Raw genomic sequence first — 20643 nt, forward strand, 5'->3', positions numbered from 1 at the left:
GGTTTGAACCCAGGTGGGGCTCCGGCCTTTTCATCCAGAATATGCTAGACATCTAGCATTCCTTAGAGGTTTCTTTTTAACTTTCTTCTCTTTTGGCCATGTCACTCTTTGTTGTGGACGATTCGATCCTAGCAGGAGCAGACATCAGTGAGATGGTTTGCTCCGTTTATATCTACGAGTTGTATCACAGTTTGGGGACTTCGCCTCCATGGACCTTATTACAGGGATCTGCTGGAGCAGGGTCCTTGTGTTCATCACAATCTGAATTCTCTGAGGCTGACTGCGTATAATTGAATGCTTAGTCTTAGCCATGAGAGGTTTTTCTGAAAGGATTATTGATACTCTCGTTTTAGCTCATAAGCCGTGGTATCGTTGCACCTATCATAAGGGGTGCAGGACCTACTTCTTCTGTTATGAAGAGTGGGGAATCCCCTGGCATAAGACCAGATTTTCCAGGATCCTTTCTTTTCTCCAGGATGCTCTGGAGAAGGGCCTTTTCTGGGACAGTTTTCGGCCCTATCTGTTTTACTCTTCAAGAGGCTCACAGAGCTTCCAGTCTTTGGTTCAGGCTTTGACTAGATCGGGCCTGTGTTTAGATCTAGTGCTCCTCTTTGGAGTTTACATCTTGTTCTAAGTTTTGCAGAAGGCTCCATTTGGGCTTATGCATTGTTTTGACATTAACATTTTCTGTCTGGGAAGTTTCTTTTTCTACTGTCTATTGTTTCGGCGTGCAGAGTTTCTGAGATGACTGCCTTGCATTGTGAGTTTCCTTACCTAGTTTTTCATGCAGCTAAGGCTGGGTTAGGTTTTCTTCCTATGGTTGTTTCAGATCCCAACATCAATCAGGAGATTGTGGTTCCTTCCTTGTGTCCTAATCCTTCTCTTCGAAGGAGTGGTTATTTCATAACTTGGATGTGGTTCGGGCCTTGAAGTTTTATCTTAAGGCCACAAGGGTGTTTTGTTAGACTTTTTCCTTGTTTGTGTCTATTTTGGGAAGCGTAAGGGGCAGGAAGCCTCATCCACTTCTTTGTTTTTCTGGTGGAGGAGCATTATTCGCTTAGCTTATGAGTCAGCGGGACGCAAGCCTCCTCAGAGGATTAAGGCTCATTCAACTAGAGCTGTGGTTTCCTCTTCGCTCTTTTGAGAATGAGGCCTCTATGGATTAGATTGTAGGGTGACTACCTGGTCTTCTTTACATATTTTTTTCAAGATTTTACATATTTGACATTTTGGCTTCAGCAGAAGCAGCTTTTGGGAGAAAGGGTTTTGCAGGCTGTGGTGCCCTCAGAACAGGGTCCGCCTCTCTTTTTATCCTCCCATTTTTCATTCAGTGTCCTCTAGTATGTTTCCCACAAGTAAGGAATGAAGCTGTGGACTCTGCTCATATTAAAGCAACACTGAACCCAAATTTTTTCTTTCATGATTCAGATAAAGATTGCAATTTTAATGAACTTTCTAATTTACTCCTATTACCAATTTTTCTTCGTTCTCTTGCTATCTTTATTTAAAAAAGAAGGCATCTAAGCTAAGGAGCAAGCATGTTTTTGGTTCAGAACCATGGACAGCACTTGTTTATTGGTGCTGTCCAATCAGCAAGGACAACCCAGGTTGTTCACCAAAAATGGACCGGCATCTAAACTTACATTCTTGCTTTTCAAATAAACATACCAAGAGAATGAAGAAAAGTTGATAATAGCAGTAAATTAGAAATTTGCTTAAAATTACATGCTCTATCTGAATCACAAAAGAAAAAAAATTGGGTTCAGTTTCCCTTTAAGAAGGAAAACATAAATTATGCTTACAAGATCATTTCCTTTTCTTTTTTATGAGGAGAGTCCATGGCCCCCGCCCAAATTCTCCGTTGAGCAGACTTAAATTTGGTTTTGTTCTTTTGGCACCATTTATAGCCTGATATTTCTCCTACTGTTCCTTGTTCCCTCGACAGAATGACTGGGGGATGAGGGAAGTGTGGGGGGGGGGGGGGGGAGGGGAAGCCTTTGACTGGGGTATCTTTGCCTCCTCCTGGTGGCCAGGTTCTGTATTCCCACAAGTAAGGTATGAAGCCGTGGACTCTCTTCATACAGAAGGAAAGGAAATTAAATGGTAAGCATAATTTATGGGTTTTTTTTTTTTTTTTTTTAAATCCTGGACACATATTCAGTGCAGACTGCAGCGGCCAGGTGCCGCCCCCCAAAATTTGTCACACTAAGCACCGGCCTTGTTGGCCTATGCATTAATACGCTCCTGGGTTAATCATTTTATTTAGTGTCAGTGATGTTGGGGGGCTGCGTATTAGGGGTGTTTAGACTAGCGGTTTATGTTAGGGTGTTAGGTTAAACTTTAAACGTAACTTTCTATTCCCCATAGACATCAATGGGGTTGCGTTACCGCAATTTGCCACTCTGCGATCGCAGGTGTTAGTTTTTTTCTAACGCTTTCTCCCCATTGATGTCTATCGGGGAAAGCATGCACGAGCACGTAAACTCAGCCCTTGGCTTCTGTGCGGTATGGATCTTAACGCACAGCACAAGGAGGTTTTTCAGTAACTTGTAATGGCAGCGTTATACCGGGTGCTTTACGCACCCGATATAGCACAAAACTCGTAATCTAGGTGAATTTTAGGAATACACTATCCAGAAGCTATATCTCATGTGATGATAGGTGCAATTTTCTCGTTTGTCCTCATGTGGTCAGTGTCAGCTAGAAGATGTTTAAACCTCAAAACTCAAAGTACTGCACCAATTTATTTCAAATGTCTAGGGTCTATAGTAACGCTCTAAACCAAAGCAACAAATTCAAAAATGATAATTCTCTTAAATTATTTTAAATCAACAAAGGAGATATATATAGAACAAATTGCTACAGCTAGTAACCTAAAATGGTTTAAAGTTACACAAAACAACCACTCACCAATATATATGTTAAACAGTACAATAAAGAGACAATGGTCAGTAGTAAATATATATCTATCTATATTACATAGTTTTCATTATTTACAGAAACAGTTATCTTGATAGTGCTCTTATATGTTTAGTCTCTAACACAGGAAATAAATAGCATTCCACAGCGTATATTAGAGAATAGCAGAGCTTTTTTAAGGAGTCTACACATGTAAATATTATAGTTTGTGTTAAACAAATTATCACACAATATGAAACTGAAGAGTACTTGCACTGAAACACAAAGGTTCCTAAAGTATTGAGTTCTCCCTGGTATAGAGTCTGCTCATACTTTTCAAAACATTTTAAGACCACACCCCGATCTCAGGTGTGATATTGCAGGATATTTTGCTCAGGACACACATGTGGAGCTTCCTTGTAAAGGGACAAACGGCTTTTTATAACCAAAATGAAAACAACATTAAACTTTGACTATCACCCACATAAAATGTTTTTAAAAAGAAACTATATTGCAAAATACTTTTGTTGCTTATTTTGTTGCTTTTCCTGTAAAATACCTATAAATAATGTTTCACTTCCCTCTTCTACATTGTGCCAACAAAATGACAGTGTTGGGTGATTTTAATGCATATATGTTGTTTGTAGATCAATGCTTAGTTGCCAATATATTTTGTTCATAGATTTAAAAAAAAAAAAAAAGTAAACAAAAGAAAAAAAGACTAAAATGCCACACTCTTGCATTACTGCTATTGTATTTACAATGCAAGGCCTGATAATGATTACATTTGTTTTTCCTTGCAGGATAAAGAGCCAAGAGGAATAATTCCCTTAGAAAATCTGAGTATTCGCGAAGTTGAAGATCCTCGTAAACCAGTATGGATTTCCTATACATTTTTTGCAAACAGTTGTCTGATGGGTAGAGCTCTCTAGTTTTGTAACATGAACAGTTAACGAGTCACAAAAAATACATTTAAAATATAGGCTTCATCTTTTTGTGCTCAGTATTTGTACAATGCAAATTACACTTCACATTACAGTTTTCTAAAAAAAAAATATGTTTATTTTATACTAATATATATATATATATATATATATATATATGTATATATACTCATGGATAGTGTTTGGCTGAAGCCATTTATTATCAATCAACTGTGTTTACTCTTTTTAAATCATAATGACAACATAAACTACCCAAATGACCCTGATCAAAAGTTTACATACCCTGGTGATTTTGGCCTGATAACATGTACACAGGTTGACACAAAGGGGTTTGAATAGCTATCTGTTTTCTTGTAATTAGTGTGTGTGTATAATAGGTCAATGAGTTTCTGGACTCCTGACAGACCCTTGCATCTTTCATCCAGTGCTGCACTGACAATTCTGGATTCTGAGTCATGGAGAAAGCAAAGTAATTGTCAAAGGATCTGCGGGAAAAAGGTAGTTGAACTGTATAAAACAGGAAAGGGATATAAAAAGATATCCAAGGAATTGAGAATGCAAATCAACAGTATTCAAACCCTAATAAAGAAGTGAAAATGAGGGGTTCTGTTGAAACCAAACCACGGTCAGGTAGACCAACTAAAATTTCAGCCACTACTGCCAGTAAAATTGTTCGGGATGCAAAGACAAACCCACAAATAACTTCAGGTGAAATATAGGACATGTTGTGTGGCTGTTTCAAGATGCACAATAAGGAGGCACTTGAAGAAAGATGGGCTGCATGGTCGAGTCGCCAGAAGAAAGCCATTACTACGCAAATGCCACAAAGTATCCCGCTTACAATACGCCAAACAGCACAGAGACAAGCCTCAAACCTTCTGGCACAAAGTCATTTGGAGTGATGAGACCAAAATTGAGCTTTTTGGCCACAACCATAAACGCTACATTTGGAGAGGAGTCAACAAGGCCTATGATGAAAGGTACACCATTCCTACTGTGAAACACGGAGGTGGATCGCTGATGTTTTGGGGATGTGTGAACTACAAAGGCACAGGAAATTTTGTAAGAATTGATGGCAAGATGAATGCAGTATATTATCAAACAGAATGCCTCATTTTCCACTTCATTAGAGTTTGAACACTGCTGATTTGCATTCTCAATTCCTTGGATATCTTTTTATATCTCTTTCCTGTTTTATACAGTTCAACTACTTTTTCCCACAGATCCTTTGACAATTCTTTTTCTTTCCCCATGACTCAGAATCCAGAAACGTCAGTGCAGCACTGGATGAAAGATGCAAGGGTCTGTCAGGAGTCCAGAAACTCATTGACCTTTTATACACGCACACTAATTACAAACAAACGGATCACAGGTGAGGATGGTTACCTTTTAATAGCCATTCAAACCCCTTTGTGTCAACTTGTGTGCATGTTATCAGGCCAAAATCACCAGGGTATGTAAACTTTTGATCAGAGTAATTTGGGTAGTTTCTGTTGTCATTATGATTTATAAAGAGTAAACACAGTTGATTGATAATAAATGGCTTCAGCCATATATATCCAAAAAAAAAGCCAAACAGCAGCAGTATGTTATGGTTAAATGCTTCAGCAACAAGCTACTTGCATAAGCTGAAGTTTACTAATGGTGCTACAAGGTCATAGCAGGGATTAAAGTGATGGTAAAATCCCTCAAAGTGTGCTACATATTTATAAATAAAGTTTCAGGGGTTAAATGTATCTTAGTTTTATTTGCTTAAACTGCATACATCCATATATATTAACACACATACAGCCACACTTGCACACCTGCACTCACACACACATATTAATACGCATACATCCATACTCTCACACCTGCACACACACATATTAATATATACAGCCACACTTGCACACCTGCACTCACACACACATATTAATATATACATCCACACTTGCACACCTGCACTCACACACACATATCAATATATACATCCACACTCGCACACCTGCACTCACTCACACATATTAACACACATACATCCACACTTGCACACCTGCACTCACACACACATATTAATATATACATCCACACTTGCACACCTGCACTCACACACACATATTAATATATACATCCACACTCGCACACCTGCACTCACACACACATATTAACACACATACATCCACACTTGCACACCTGCACTCACACACACATATTAATACGCTTACATCCACACTTGCACACCTGCACTCACACACACATATTAATATGCATACATCCATACTCGCACACCTGCACTCACACACACATATTAATATGCATACATCCATACTCGCACACCTGCACTCACACACACACATATTAATACTCATACATCCATACTCGCACACCTGCACACACACATATTAACACACATAAATCTACACTTGCACACCTGCACTCGCACGCACATATTAATACGCATACATCCATACTCGCACACCTGCACACACACATATATTAACACATATACATCTACACTTGCACACCTGCACTCACACACACACATATTAATACGCATACATCCATACTCGCACACCTGCACACACACATATTAACACACATACATCTACACTTGCACACCTGCACTCACACACACACATATTAATACGCATACATCCATACTCGCACACCTGCACACACACATATTAACACATATACATCTACACTTGCATACCTGCACTCACACACACACATATTAATACGCATACATCCATACTCGCACACCTGCACACACACATATTAACACACATACATCTACACTTGCACACCTGCACTCACACACACACATATTAATACGCATACATCCATACTCGCACACCTGCACACACACATATTAACACACATACATCTACACTTGCACACACACATATTGTTATTGTTTAAAAAGATAGATAATTACTTTACTACCCATTCCCCAGCTTTGCACAACCAACATTGTTATATTAATATCATTTATAACATTTAAACCTCTAAATTTCTGCCTGTTTCAAAGGCTCTATTGACAGTTTCTTAATCACATGCTTTTGTATATGCTTTGCACAACAGGAGACTGATAGTTCATGTGGGCCATATAGATAACATTGTGTTAACGCCTGGGAGGTTATTTAAGAGTTAGCACAACACAGTACTAAATGCAAGTCAATAGATAATAAATACAAAGTCATGTGATCAGGGGCTGTCAGAAGAGGCTTAGATACAAGTTAACCACAGAGGTAAAAAGTAAATTAATATAACAATGTTGGTCATGCAAAACTGGGGAATGGGTAATAAAGGGATTATCTATTTTTTAAATAATAAAAATTATATTGTAGACTGTCGCTTTAACATGCATACATTTACACTCTCACACACACGTGCACACACACATATTAACTTACATACACCCCCCCGCTCACACATGCAGATATACACCCACGCTCATACATGCACTCACACACACATGCACTCACACACCGACTTACACACAAATGCACTCACACACCCACTTACACACACACATGCACTCACACACCCACTTACACACACATGCACCTCAAATCTGATTTGTAAATTAACATTGCAAAACTTTATCTGACTATCCCAATGTTTTATAGCTGGAAGTTTGGATCAGTGGTATAAATTCTGTCTATGCCAGTGTTCATTGTGGGTGTTGTTAGAACAGCCAAACTAAATAGATTGGAGATGTTGTTTAGTCTTTCATTTCTCAGTGTTTGCTAGCATTTGCGTGCCATGCAAGCTGGGACCAGGTTTTAAAGGTGATGTATTATATAATGTGTTTAGCTGAACATATGGTAAAGTTATAGTGGTGAAAAACTCTTCCCCTCAGCTGTTCTAGCTATGGATCAAGCCTTTTTATTGCATTCAATATCAGTTAGACTTCTGTGTAACTACAGATGTGTTTGTTTTACAGAACTGCTTTGAACTCCATAATCCAAGTCACAAAGGGCAAGTTATTAAAGCCTGCAAAACAGAAGCTGATGGCCGAGTGGTTGAAGGGAACCATGTGGTGTACAGAATATCTGCTCCAACCCCTGAAGAGAAGGAAGAGTGGATCAAATCAATCAAGTGAGTGCTGGTGTCATTTCAGTGATGTTACTGTTAAAATGCTACACAGTAAGTTTGAAAAATATGTAGTACTAAATATGTAGTAGTTGTTAAAGGGGCCTTAGCGTGCCATACCCTGCCCATAGATTCTGTATTAAAAAAATCCATATATATTGCTTACAGTGGCATTTCAATCATGGACTTTCCCCCCTTCTGCCAAGTGTGACTCGTCTTATCAAAAATGCATGTCCACAAGTGTTTTCTGACCATCTTAACACTAACTTTAACCAAGTATTAACAATACATTACACCAACATTGTGGGGATTGATAAAAACCCAAATATGTTAAAAGGCATTTCAGTGCTACTTCTGCAAGCCAATATAAAAATGAGGTCCCTTTCATAGTTGTTCATTTATTTAAAAACATCAATTCATGTGCAACTTATTAATTTAAGAATCCTAGTCACATAACTTATTTCTCATTCAGAAAAATGTATATTACTATGAAAAGCTCCATCTATCTAAATATCAAATACACGTAACCAAATAACAGCCTGTAATAATGGCATACTCAAAAAACCTTAAATAGCTCATTATAAAATCCTGTCTGTAAAGTTTGAAAAAGAAAAGGATTCAACCATCGCAGCAAGGTATAGAGTTATAAAGATTTACAGTATTTATAGATAAGTAACACACATCTATATATATAAAATATACAATTTCCATATAAACAAATGCAAATCATGTTAAAAAAAAGAATGTTCCATGCAGGTATTTTTTTTAACTACTTATAGTAATGTGATATTTTTGTAGACTGTGAACACACCACAAACCAACCCCAGCATTGATACGTTAGTTTTTCCATAGTGCAAACATGTATTTACCTGTCTCAAAGTACTAACAGTCCTCAGCAGTGCCAGACAAAGAGAATTAATAAGGATGAATGATTGTGTCATGGAGAGTGCTATATATATATATATATATACCATACTAAACTTATTAATGATTATATTTAGATTGTTAGTTCCCAGGGGAACAGGGCTCCCAATTCCTCCTGTATTTGTTACATTTTGTCTGGTGTCTCATATTGTACTGTCCTTTTATCTTTGTTACCCATGGACAGCGCTGCAGAATCTGTTGGTGCTTTATAAATAAAGAATAATAATAATAATAATAATAAAATAATATTTTAGGCAATACTTAGCTGTAAGTGGTTAAATGCTGGTCAGTTGTTAAGGTAGCATACACAGGCAGGTAGGTAGTAATCACCCAACAGGAACGTCATCTTACCAGGTGACAAAACACTTTGTACCAGATGTTTCATCCCAACAGAAACAGGGTACAAGTTTTTGCTTCAATTCTGTGTTCAGGTTTTAGTCTGCTGCATTACTTAGAAGCATCTCTACTAACAAATATTGCAGTTTACTCCAACTCATTTCTGTTTATCAAAGTCTCTGTTTAAGTATAATCAGTCTGTGTTTACAAAGTCTTACGCAAAACCCATCATCTCATCTAGCTTCATCCCTTCATCAAGCAGTGATGTAGCTGCCCCCCCTGCACATTGTCTAACATACATGTATTTGTCATAAGAATTAGTTCTCATGCTGCAGTTGTATTAAAATATATTGCACTAAATATCTTTCAAGGCCAAAGTGCTCAGGGTAAAAAGGGGTAAACAAGCCTCCGTTTCTTGCCATAGTTAGTCTAGGAACATGAGTGTATACTTTTTACTAAAAGCGAAGACAAAACAAGCCTCCGTTTCTTGCCATAGTTAGTCTAGGAACATGAGTGTATGCTTTCTCCAACATAGGTGTGTCCGGTCCACGGCGTCATCCTTACTTGTGGGATATTCTCTTCCCCAACAGGAAATGGCAAAGAGCCCAGCAAAGCTGGTCACATGATCCCTCCTAGGCTCCGCCTACCCCAGTCATTCTCTTTGCCGTTGCACAGGCAACATCTCCACGGAGATGGCTAAGAGTTTTTTGGTGTTTAAATGTAGTTTTTATTCTTCAATCAAGTGTTTGTTATTTTAAAATAGTGCTGGTATGTACTATTTACTCTGAAACAGAAAAGAGAAGAAGATTTCTGTTTGTAAGAGGAAGATGATTTTAGCAAACGTTACTAAAATCGATTGCTGTTTCCACACAGGACTGTTGAGATGAAGTAACTTCAGTTGGGGGAAGCAGTTGGCAGACTTTTCTGCCTGAGGTATGACTGGCCACATTTCTAACAAGACTTTGTAATGCTGGAAGGCTGTCATTTTCCCTATGGGGACCGGTAAGCCATTTTCTTAGATTAAGTAAAAGAATAAAGGGCTTTATAAGGGCTTAAAAAACTGGTAGACATTTTTCTGGGCTAAAACGATTACTTTGCTAAGCATATTTGGCAGATTATAACTCTTTATAGTTATTATAATCTTGGGGATTGTTGTTAAAAAACGGCAGGCACTGTATGGACACCTTTTTCAGATGGGGGCCTTCTCTAGTCATAGGCAGAGCCTCATTTTCGCGCCACTAATGCGCAGTTGTTTTTGGAAAGCAAGGCATGCAGATGCATGTGTGAGGAGCTAAGAACCACTGAAAAAGCTTATAGAAGGCGTCATTTGGTATCGTATTCCCCTCTGGGCTTGGTTGGGTCTCAGCAAAGCAGATACCTGGGACTGTATAGGGGTTAAATGTAAAAATGGCTCTGGTTCCGTTATTTTAAGGGTGTGCATTACTTTTAAGGCTTTAAGACACTGTGGTGAAATTTTGGTGAATTTTGAACAATTGCTTCATGCTTTTTCGCATATTCAGTAATAAAGTGTGTTCTGTTTAAAATTTAAAGTGACAGTAACGGTTTTATTTTAAAACGTTTTTTGTGCTTTGTTGACAAGTTTAAGCCTGTTTAACATGTCTGAACCATCAGATAAGCGATGTTCTATATGTATGAAAGCCAATGTGTCTCCCCATTTAAATATATGTGATAATTGTGACATAGTGTCCAAACAAAGTAGGGACAATGATGCCACAGATAATAATATTGCCCAAGATGATTCTTCAGATGAGGGGAGTAAGCATGGTACTGCATCATCCCCTTCTGTGTCTACACCAGTTTTGCCCACACAAGAGGCCCCTAGTACATCTAGTGCGCCAATACTTATTACCATGCAACAATTAACGGCTGTTATGGATAATTCTATTGCAAATATTTTATCTAAAATGCCTACTTATCAGAGAAAGCGCGATTGCTCTGTTTTAAACACTGAAGAGCAAGAGGACGCTGATGATAAAGTTTCTGACATACCCTCACACCAATCTGAAGGGGCCAGGAGGGAGGTTTTGTCTGAGGGAGAAATTTCAGATTCAGGAAAAATTTCTCAACAAGCTGAACCTGATGTTGTAACATTTAAATTTAAATTAGAACATCTCCGCGCACTGCTTAAGGAGGTATTATCTACTCTGGATGATTGTGACAATTTGGTCATTCCAGAGAAATTATGTAAGATGGACAAGTTCCTAGAGGTTCCGGTGCCCCCTGATGCTTTTCCTATACCCAAGCGGGTGGCGGACATAGTAAATAAGGAATGGGAAAGGCCCGGCATACCTTTTGTTCCTCCCCCTATATTTAAGAAATTATTTCCTATAGTCGACCCCAGAAAGGACTTATGGCAGACAGTCCCTAAGGTCGAGGGGGCGGTCTCTACTCTAAACAAACGCACTACTATTCCCATAGAAGATAGTTGTGCTTTCAAAGATCCTATGGATAAAAAATTAGAGGGTTTGCTTAAAAAGATGTTTGTTCAGCAAGGTTACCTTCTACAACCAATTTCATGCATTGTTCCTGTCACTACGGCAGCGTGTTTTTGGTTCGTAGAACTAGAAAAGTCGCTCAATAAAGAATCTTCGTATGAGGAGGTTATGGACAGAGTTCAAGCACTTAAATTGGCTAACTCTTTTATTCTAGATGCCGCTTTGCAATTAGCTAGATTAGCGGCGAAAAATTCAGGGTTTGCTATCGTGGCGCGCAGAGCGCTTTGGCTAAAGTCTTGGTCAGCGGATGTGTCTTCCAAGACAAAATTGCTTAACATCCCTTTCAAGGGTAAAACACTGTTTGGTCCTGATTTGAAAGAGATTATTTCAGACATCACCGGGGGAAAGGGCCACGCCCTTCCTCAGGATAGGTCTTTTAAGGCTAGAAATAAGCCTAATTTTCGTCCCTTTCGCAGAAACGGACCAGTCTCTACTTCTACATCCTCTAAGCAAGAGGGTAATACTTCTCAACCCAAACCAGCCTGGAGACCGATGCAAGGCTGGAACAAGGGTAAGCAGGCCAAGAAGCCTGCCACTGCTACCAAAACAGCATGAAGGGATGGCCCCCGATCCGGGACCGGATCTGGTGGGGGGCAGACTTTCTCTCTTTGCTCAGGCCTGGGCAAGAGATGTTCAGGATCCTTGGGCACTAGAAATAGTTTCTCAAGGTTATCTCCTGGAATTCAAGGAACTACCCCCAAGGGGAAGGTTCCACAGGTCTCAATTATCTTCAAACCAAATAAAAAGACAGGCATTCTTACATTGTGTAGAAGACCTGTTAAAGATGGGAGTAATTCATCCAGTTCCAATAGGAGAACAAGGGATGGGGTTTTACTCCAACCTGTTCATAGTTCCCAAAAAAGAGGGAACATTCAGACCAATTTTAGATCTCAAGATCCTAAACAAATTTCTCAGGGTTCTATCGTTCAAAATGGAAACCATTTGAACGATCCTTCCTACCATCCAGGAAGGTCAATTTATGACCACGGTGGATTTAAAGGATGCGTACCTACATATTCCTATCCACAAGGAACATCATCAGTTCCTAAGGTTCGCTTTTCTGGACAAGCATTACCAATTTGTGGCACTTCCATTCGGATTAGCCACTGCTCCGAGAATTTTCACAAAGGTACTAGGGTCCCTTCTAGCGGTTCTAAGACCAAGGGGCATTGCAGTAGTACCGTACTTGGACGACATCTTGATTCAAGCGTCGTCTCTGTCAAAAGCAAAGGCTCATACGGACATCGTCCTAGCCTTTCTCAGATCTCACGGATGGAAAGTGAACATAGAAAAAAGTTCTCTTTCCCCGTCAACAAGAGTTCCCTTCTTGGGAACAATAATAGACTCCTTAGAAATGAGGATTTTTCTGACAGAGGTCAGAAAATCAAAACTTCTAAGCTCTTGTCAAGTACTTCATTCTGTTCTTCGTCCTTCCATAGTGCAGTGCATGGAAGTAATAGGATTGATGGTTGCAGCAATGGACATAGTTCCTTTTGCACAAATTCATCTAAGACCATTACAACTGTGCATGCTCAGACAGTGGAATGGGGATTATACAGACTTGTCTCCGACGATTCAAGTAGATCAAAGGACCAGAGATTCACTCCGTTGGTGGCTGATCCTGGACAACCTGTCACAGGGAATGAGCTTCCGCAGACCAGAGTGGGTCATTGTCACGACCGACGCCAGTCTGGTGGGCTGGGGCGCGGTCTGGGAACCCCTGAAAGCTCAGGGTCTATGGTCTCGGGAAGAATCTCTTCTCCCGATAAACATTCTGGAACTGCGAGCGATATTCAATGCTCTCAAAGCTTGGCCTCATCTAGCAAAGGCCAAATTCATAAGGTTTCAATCAGACAACATGACGACAGTTGCGTATATTAACCATCAGGGGGGAACAAGGAGTTCCCTGGCGATGGAGGAAGTGACCAAGATAATTCAATGGGCGGAGGATCACTCCTGCCACTTGTCTGCAATCCACATCCCAGGAGTGGAAAATTGGGAAGCGGATTTTCTGAGTCGTCAGACATTCCATCCGGGGGAGTGGGAACTCCATCCGGAAATCTTTGCCCAAATAACTCGATTATGGGGCATTCCAGACATGGATCTGATGGCCTTTCGTCAGAACTTCAAGGTTCCTTGTTACGGGTCCAGATCCAGGGATCCCAAGGCGACTCTAGTAGATGCACTAGTAGCACCTTGGACCTTCAACCTAGCTTATGTATTCCCACCGTTTCCTCTCATTCCCAGGCTGGTAGCCAGGATCAATCAGGAGAGGGCTTCGGTGATCTTGATAGCTCCTGCGTGGCCACGCAGGACTTGGTATGCAGACCTGGTGAATATGTCATCGGCTCCACCATGGAAGCTACCTTTGAGACAGGACCTTCTTGTTCAAGGTCCATTCGAACATCCGAATCTGGTTTCCCTCCAACTGACTGCTTGGAGATTGAACGCTTGATTTTATCAAAGCGTGGGTTTTCAGATTCTGTAATAGATACTCTGATTCAGGCTAGAAAGCCTGTAACTAGAAAAATTTACCATAAGATATGGAAAAAATATATCTGTTGGTGTGAATCTAAAGGATTCCCATGGAACAAGATAAAAATTCCTAAGATTCTATCCTTTCTACAAGAAGGTTTGGAGAAAGGATTATCTGCAAGTTCTCTGAAGGGACAGATCTCTGCGTTATCTGTTTTACTTCACAAAAGGCTGGCAGCTGTGCCAGACGTTCAAGCGTTTGTTCAGGCTCTGGTTAGAATCAAGCCTGTTTACAGACCTTTGACTCCTCCCTGGAGTCTTAATCTAGTTCTTTCAGTTCTTCAAGGGGTTCCGTTTGAACCCTTACATTCCGTAGATATTAAGTTATTATCTTGGAAAGTTTTGTTTTTGGTTGCAATTTCTTCTGCTAGAAGAGTTTCTGAGTTATCTGCTCTGCAGTGTTCTCCGCCCTATCTGGTGTTCCATGCAGATAAGGTGGTTTTGCGTACTAAGCCTGGTTTTCTTCCGAAAGTTGTTTCCAACAAGAATATTAACCAGGAGATAGTTGTACCTTCTTTGTGTCCGAATCCAGTTTCAAAGAAGGAACGTTTGTTACACAATTTGGACGTAGTCCGTGCTCTAAAATTCTATTTAGAGGCCACTAAAGATTTCAGACAAACATCTTCTTTGTTTGTTGTTTATTCTGGTAAAAGGAGAGGTCAAAAGGCAACTTCTACCTCTCTTTCTTTTTGGCTTAAAAGCATTATCCGATTGGCTTATGAGACTGCCGGACGGCAGCCTCCTGAAAGAATCACAGCTCATTCCACTAGGGCTGTGGCTTCCACATGGGCCTTCAAGAACGAGGCTTCTGTTGACCAGATATGTAAGGCAGCGACTTGGTCTTCACTGCACACTTTTGCCAAATTTTACAAATTTGATACTTTTGCTTCTTCAGAGGCTATTTTTGGGAGAAAGGTTTTGCAAGCCGTGGTGCCTTCCATTTAGGTGACCTGATTTGCTCCCTCCCTTCATCCGTGTCCTAAAGCTTTGGTATTGGTTCCCACAAGTAAGGATGACGCCGTGGACCGGACACACCTATGTTGGAGAAAACAGAATTTATGCTTACCTGATAAATTACTTTCTCCAACGGTGTGTCCGGTCCACGGCCCGCCCTGGTTTTTTTAATCAGGTCTGATGAATTATTTTCTCTAACTACAGTCACCACGGTATCATATGGTTTCTCCTATGCATATTTCCTCCTGTACGTCGGTCGAATGACTGGGGTAGGCGGAGCCTAGGAGGGATCATGTGGCCAGCTTTGCTGGGCTCTTTGCCATTTCCTGTTGGGGAAGAGAATATCCCACAAGTAAGGATGACGCCGTGGACCGGACACACCGTTGGAGAAAGTAATTTATCAGGTAAGCATAAATTCTGTTTTTTACTAAAAGCGAAGACAAAACAAGCCTCTGTTTCTTGCCATAGTTAGTCTAGGAACATGAGTGTATGCTTTTTACTAAAAGCGAAGACAAAACAAGCCTCCGTTTCTTGCCATAGTTAGTCTAGGAACATGAGTGTATGCTTTTTACTAAAAGCGAAGACAAAACAAGCCTCCGTTTCTTGCCATAGTTAGTCTAGGAACATGAGTGTATGCTTTTTACTAAAAGCGAAGACAAAACAAGCCTCCGTTTCTTGCCATAGTTAGTCTAGGAACATGAGTGTATGCTTTTTACTAAATGCAAAGACAAAACAAGCCTCCGTTTCTTGCTATAGTTAGTCTAGGAACATGAGTGTATGCTTTTTACTAAAAGCGAAGACAAAACAAGTCTCCGTTTCTTGCCATAGTTAGTCTAGGAACATGAGTGTATGCTTTTTACTAAAAGCGAAGACAAAACAAGCCTCCGTTTCTTGCCATAGTTAGTCTAGGAACATGAGTGTATGCTTTTTACTAAAAGCGAAGACAAAACAAGCCTCCGTTTCTTGCCATAGTTAGTCTAGGAACATGAGTGTGCTTTTTATTAAAAGCGAAGACAAAACAAGCCTCCGTTTCTTGCCATAGTTAGTCTAGGAACATGAGTGTATGCTTTTTACTAAAAGCAAAGACAAAACAAGCCTCAGTTTCTTGCCATAGTTAGTCTAGGAACATGAGTGTATGCTTTTTACTAAAAGCGAAGACAAAACAAGCCTCTGTTTCTTGCCATAGTTAGTCTAGGAACATGAGTGTATGCTTTTTACTAAAAGCGAAGACAAAACAAGCCTCCGTTTCTTGCCATAGTTAGTCTAGGAACATGAGTGTATGCTTTTTACTAAAAGCGAAGACAAAACAAGCCTCCGTTTCTTGCCATAGTTAGTCTAGGAACATGTGTATGCTTTTTACTAAAAGCGAAGACAAAGCAAGCCTCCGTTTCTTGCCATAGTTAGTCTAGGAACATGAGTGTATGCTTTTTACTAAAAGCGAAGACAAAACAAGCCTCCGTTTCTTGCCATAGTTAGTCTAGGAACATGAGTGTGCTTTTTACTAAAAGCGAAGACAAAACAAGCCTCCGTTTCTTGCCATAGTTAGTCTAGGAACATGAGTGTATGCTTTTTACTAAAAGCGAAGACAAAACAAGCCTCCGTTTCTTGCCATAGTTAGTCTAGGAACATGTGTATGCTTTTTACTAAAAGCGAAGACAAAGCAAGCCTCCGTTTCTTGCCATAGTTAGTCTAGGAATATGAGTGTATGCTTTTTACTAAAAGCGAAGACAAAACAAGCCTCCGTTTCTTGCCATAGTTAGTCTAGGAACATGAGTGTATGCTTTTTACTAAAAGCGAAGACAAAGCAAGCCTCTGTTTCTTGCCATAGTTAGTCTAGGAACATGAGTGTATGCTTTTTACTAAAAGTGAAGACAAAACAAGCCTCCGTTTCTTGCCATAGTTAGTCTAGGAACATGAGTGTATGCTTTTTACTAAAAGCGAAGACAAAACAAGCCTCCGTTTCTTGCCATAGTTAGTCTAGGAACATGAGTGTATGCTTTTTACTAAAAGCGAAGACAAAACAAGCCTCCGTTTCTTGCCATAGTTAGTCTAGGAACATGAGTGTATGCTTTTTACTAAAAGCGAAGACAAAACAAGCCTCCGTTTCTTGCCATAGTTAGTCTAGGAACATGAGTGTATGCTTTTTACTAAAAGCGAAGACAAAACAAGCCTCCGTTTCTTGCCATAGTTAGTCTAGGAACATGAGTGTATGATTTTTACTAAAAGTGAAGACAAAACAAGCCTCTGTTTCTTGCCATAGTTAGTCTAGGAACATGAGTGTATGCTTTTTACTAAAAGCGAAGACAAAGCAAGCCTCCGTTTCTTGCCATAGTTAGTCTAGGAACATGAGTGTATGCTTTTTACTAAAAGCGAAGACAAAACAAGCCTCCGTTTCTTGCTATAGTTAGTCTAGGAACATGAGTGTATGCTTTTTACTAAAAGCGAAGACAAAACAAGCCTCCGTTTCTTGCCATAGTTAGTCTAGGAACATGTGTATGCTTTTTACTAAAAGCGAAGACAAAACAAGCCTCCGTTTCTTGCCATAGTTAGTCTAGGAACATGAGTGTATGCTTTTTACTAAAAGCGAAGACAAAACAAGCCTCCGTTTCTTGCCATAGTTAGTCTAGGAACATGTGTATGCTTTTTACTAAAAGCGAAGACAAAACAAGCCTCCGTTTCTTGCCATAGTTAGTCTAGGAACATGAGTGTGCTTTTTACTAAAAGCGAAGACAAAACAAGCCTCCGTTTCTTGCCATAGTTAGTCTAGGAACATGAGTGTATGCTTTTTACTAAAAGCAAAGACAAAACAAGCCTCAGTTTCTTGCCATAGTTAGTCTAGGAACATGAGTGTATGCTTTTTACTAAAAGCGAAGACAAAACAAGCCTCTGTTTCTTGCCATAGTTAGTCTAGGAACATGAGTGTATGCTTTTTACTAAAAGCGAAGACAAAACAAGCCTCCGTTTCTTGCCATAGTTAGTCTAGGAACATAAGTGTATGCTTTTTACTAAAAGCGAAGACAAAACAAGCCTCCGTTTCTTGCCATAGTTAGTCTAGGAACATGTGTATGCTTTTTACTAAAAGCGAAGACAAAGCAAGCCTCCGTTTCTTGCCATAGTTAGTCTAGGAACATGAGTGTATGCTTTTTACTAAAAGCGAAGACAAAACAAGCCTCCGTTTCTTGCCATAGTTAGTCTAGGAACATGAGTGTATGCTTTTTACTAAAAGCGAAGACAAAGCAAGCCTCTGTTTCTTGCCATAGTTAGTCTAGGAACATGAGTGTATGCTTTTTACTAAAAGCGAAGACAAAACAAGCCTCCGTTTCTTGCCATAGTTAGTCTAGGAACATGAGTGTATGCTTTTTACTAAAAGCGAAGACAAAACAAGCCTCCGTTTCTTGCCATAGTTAGTCTAGGAACATGAGTGTATGCTTTTTACTAAAAGCGAAGACAAAACAAGCCTCCGTTTCTTGCCATAGTTAGTCTAGGAACTAAAAGCGAAGACAAAGCAAGCCTCCGTTTCTTGCCATAGTTAGTCTAGGAACATGAGTGTATGCTTTTTACTAAAAGCGAAGACAAAACAAGCCTCCGTTTCTTGCCATAGTTAGTCTAGGAACATGAGTGTATGCTTTTTACTAAAAGCAAAGACAAAACAAGTCTCCGTTTCTTGCCATAGTTAGTCTAGGAACATGAGTGTATGCTTTTTACTAAAAGCGAAGACAAAACAAGTCTCCGTTTCTTGCCATAGTTAGTCTAGGAACATGAGTGTATGCTTTTTACTAAAAGCAAAGACAAAACAAGTCTCCGTTTCTTGCCATAGTTAGTCTAGGAACATGAGTGTATGCTTTTTACTAAAAGCAAAGACAAAACAAGCCTCCGTTTCTTGCCATAGTTAGTCTAGGAACATGAGTGTATGCTTTTTACTAAAAGCGAAGACAAAGCAAGCCTCCGTTTCTTGCCATAGTTAGTCTAGGAACATGTGTATGCTTTTTACTAAAAGCGAAGACAAAACAAGCCTCCGTTTCTTGCCATAGTTAGTCTAGGAACATGAGTGTATGCTTTTTACTAAAAGCGAAGACAAAACAAGCCTCCGTTTCTTGCCATAGTTAGTCTAGGAACATGTGTATGCTTTTTACGAAAAGCGAAGACAAAACAAGCCTCCGTTTCTTGCCATAGTTAGTCTAGGAACATGAGTGTATGCTTTTTACTAAAAGCAAAGACAAAGCAAGCCTCCGTTTCTTGCCATAGTTAGTCTAGGAACATGAGTGTATGCTTTTTACTAAAAGCGAAGACAAAACAAGCCTCCGTTTCTTGCCATAGTTAGTCTAGGAACATGTGTATGCTTTTTACTAAAAGCGAAGACAAAACAAGCCTCCGTTTCTTGCCATAGTTAGCGCTGCGGAATCTGTTGACGCTCTACAAATAACCGATAATAATAATAGTTAGTCTAGGAACATGAGTGTATGCTTTTTACTAAAAGCGTAGACAGAACCCAACAATATCTGCTAACTGTTTAATTAGTTAGTTATTTATGTATAGAATCAAAAGTTTCTAACCCTTACAATGAACCTAAGGAATACAGAAAGAAAGGCTTTGGGACATAGTAAGTTCATTCAGAAGATTTTTGATACCTGGTGAACAAAGATAATAATTTTTCATTCCTAAAATGACGTATAAAAATGTGAGTAATAGCTGTCACTAATACGGTGTATAAGTTGAGCCACTAAAGTACAAAATAAAGTTTCATGATTCAGATAAAGCATGCAATTTAAAATAAACTTTCCAATTCACTTCTATTAGCAAAACATGCACATTCTTTTTTCTATGCACACTTTTTGAGGCTCCAGCTCCTACTGAGCATTTGCAAAAGTGCACAGTATATACATATTTGCATTTTGTGATTGGCTGATGGCTGTCACGTGATACAGGGGGAGGGAAAATTGGTTCAACTTTGAAATTTGCTAGAACATATACATATATGTACCGCTTATTTAAAGGGATAGTAAAGTCCAAATTCAACTTTTATGATTCAGATAGGGAATGTGATTTTAAACAACTTTCTAATTTACTTTTATATGTCAAATTTGCTTTGTTCTCTTGATATTCTTAGTTGAAAGCTAAACCTAGGAGGCTCATATGCTTATTTCTTTGCCCTTGAAGGCCGCCTCTTATCTGAATGCATTTGACAGTTTTCAGAGCTAGAGGGGGTTAGTTCATGTGTGCCATATAAATAACATTGTGTTATTTAAGAGTCAGCACTAATTGCCTGAAATGCAAGTCTTTTAAAAGATCTGAAATAAGGGGGCGGTCTGCAGAAACTTAGATACAAGTTAATCACAGAGGTAAAACATATATTAATATAACTGTGTTGGTTATGCAAAACTGGGGAATGGGTAATAATGGGATTATCTATCTTTTTTTTACAATAACATTTTTGGTGTTTACTATCCCTTTAAGAT

The 20643-nt window shown here is 39.4% G+C and overlaps 1 protein-coding gene across 1 annotated transcript in view; it reads left to right on the plus strand.

Moving 5' to 3' along the window:
* Nucleotides 1-20643, plus strand: part of CYTH3 (cytohesin 3) — a 336872-nt gene that overhangs the window by 312034 nt on the left and 4195 nt on the right. Inside the window, exons 11-12 of the mRNA XM_053694552.1 lie at nt 3702-3773; nt 7774-7928. Coding sequence (XP_053550527.1) covers nt 3702-3773; nt 7774-7928 — 227 coding nt within the window. The remainder of the gene's footprint in view (nt 1-3701; nt 3774-7773; nt 7929-20643) is intronic.

Source organism: Bombina bombina, chromosome 11, assembly GCF_027579735.1.
Source record: "Bombina bombina isolate aBomBom1 chromosome 11, aBomBom1.pri, whole genome shotgun sequence".
NCBI lineage: Eukaryota > Metazoa > Chordata > Amphibia > Anura > Bombinatoridae > Bombina > Bombina bombina.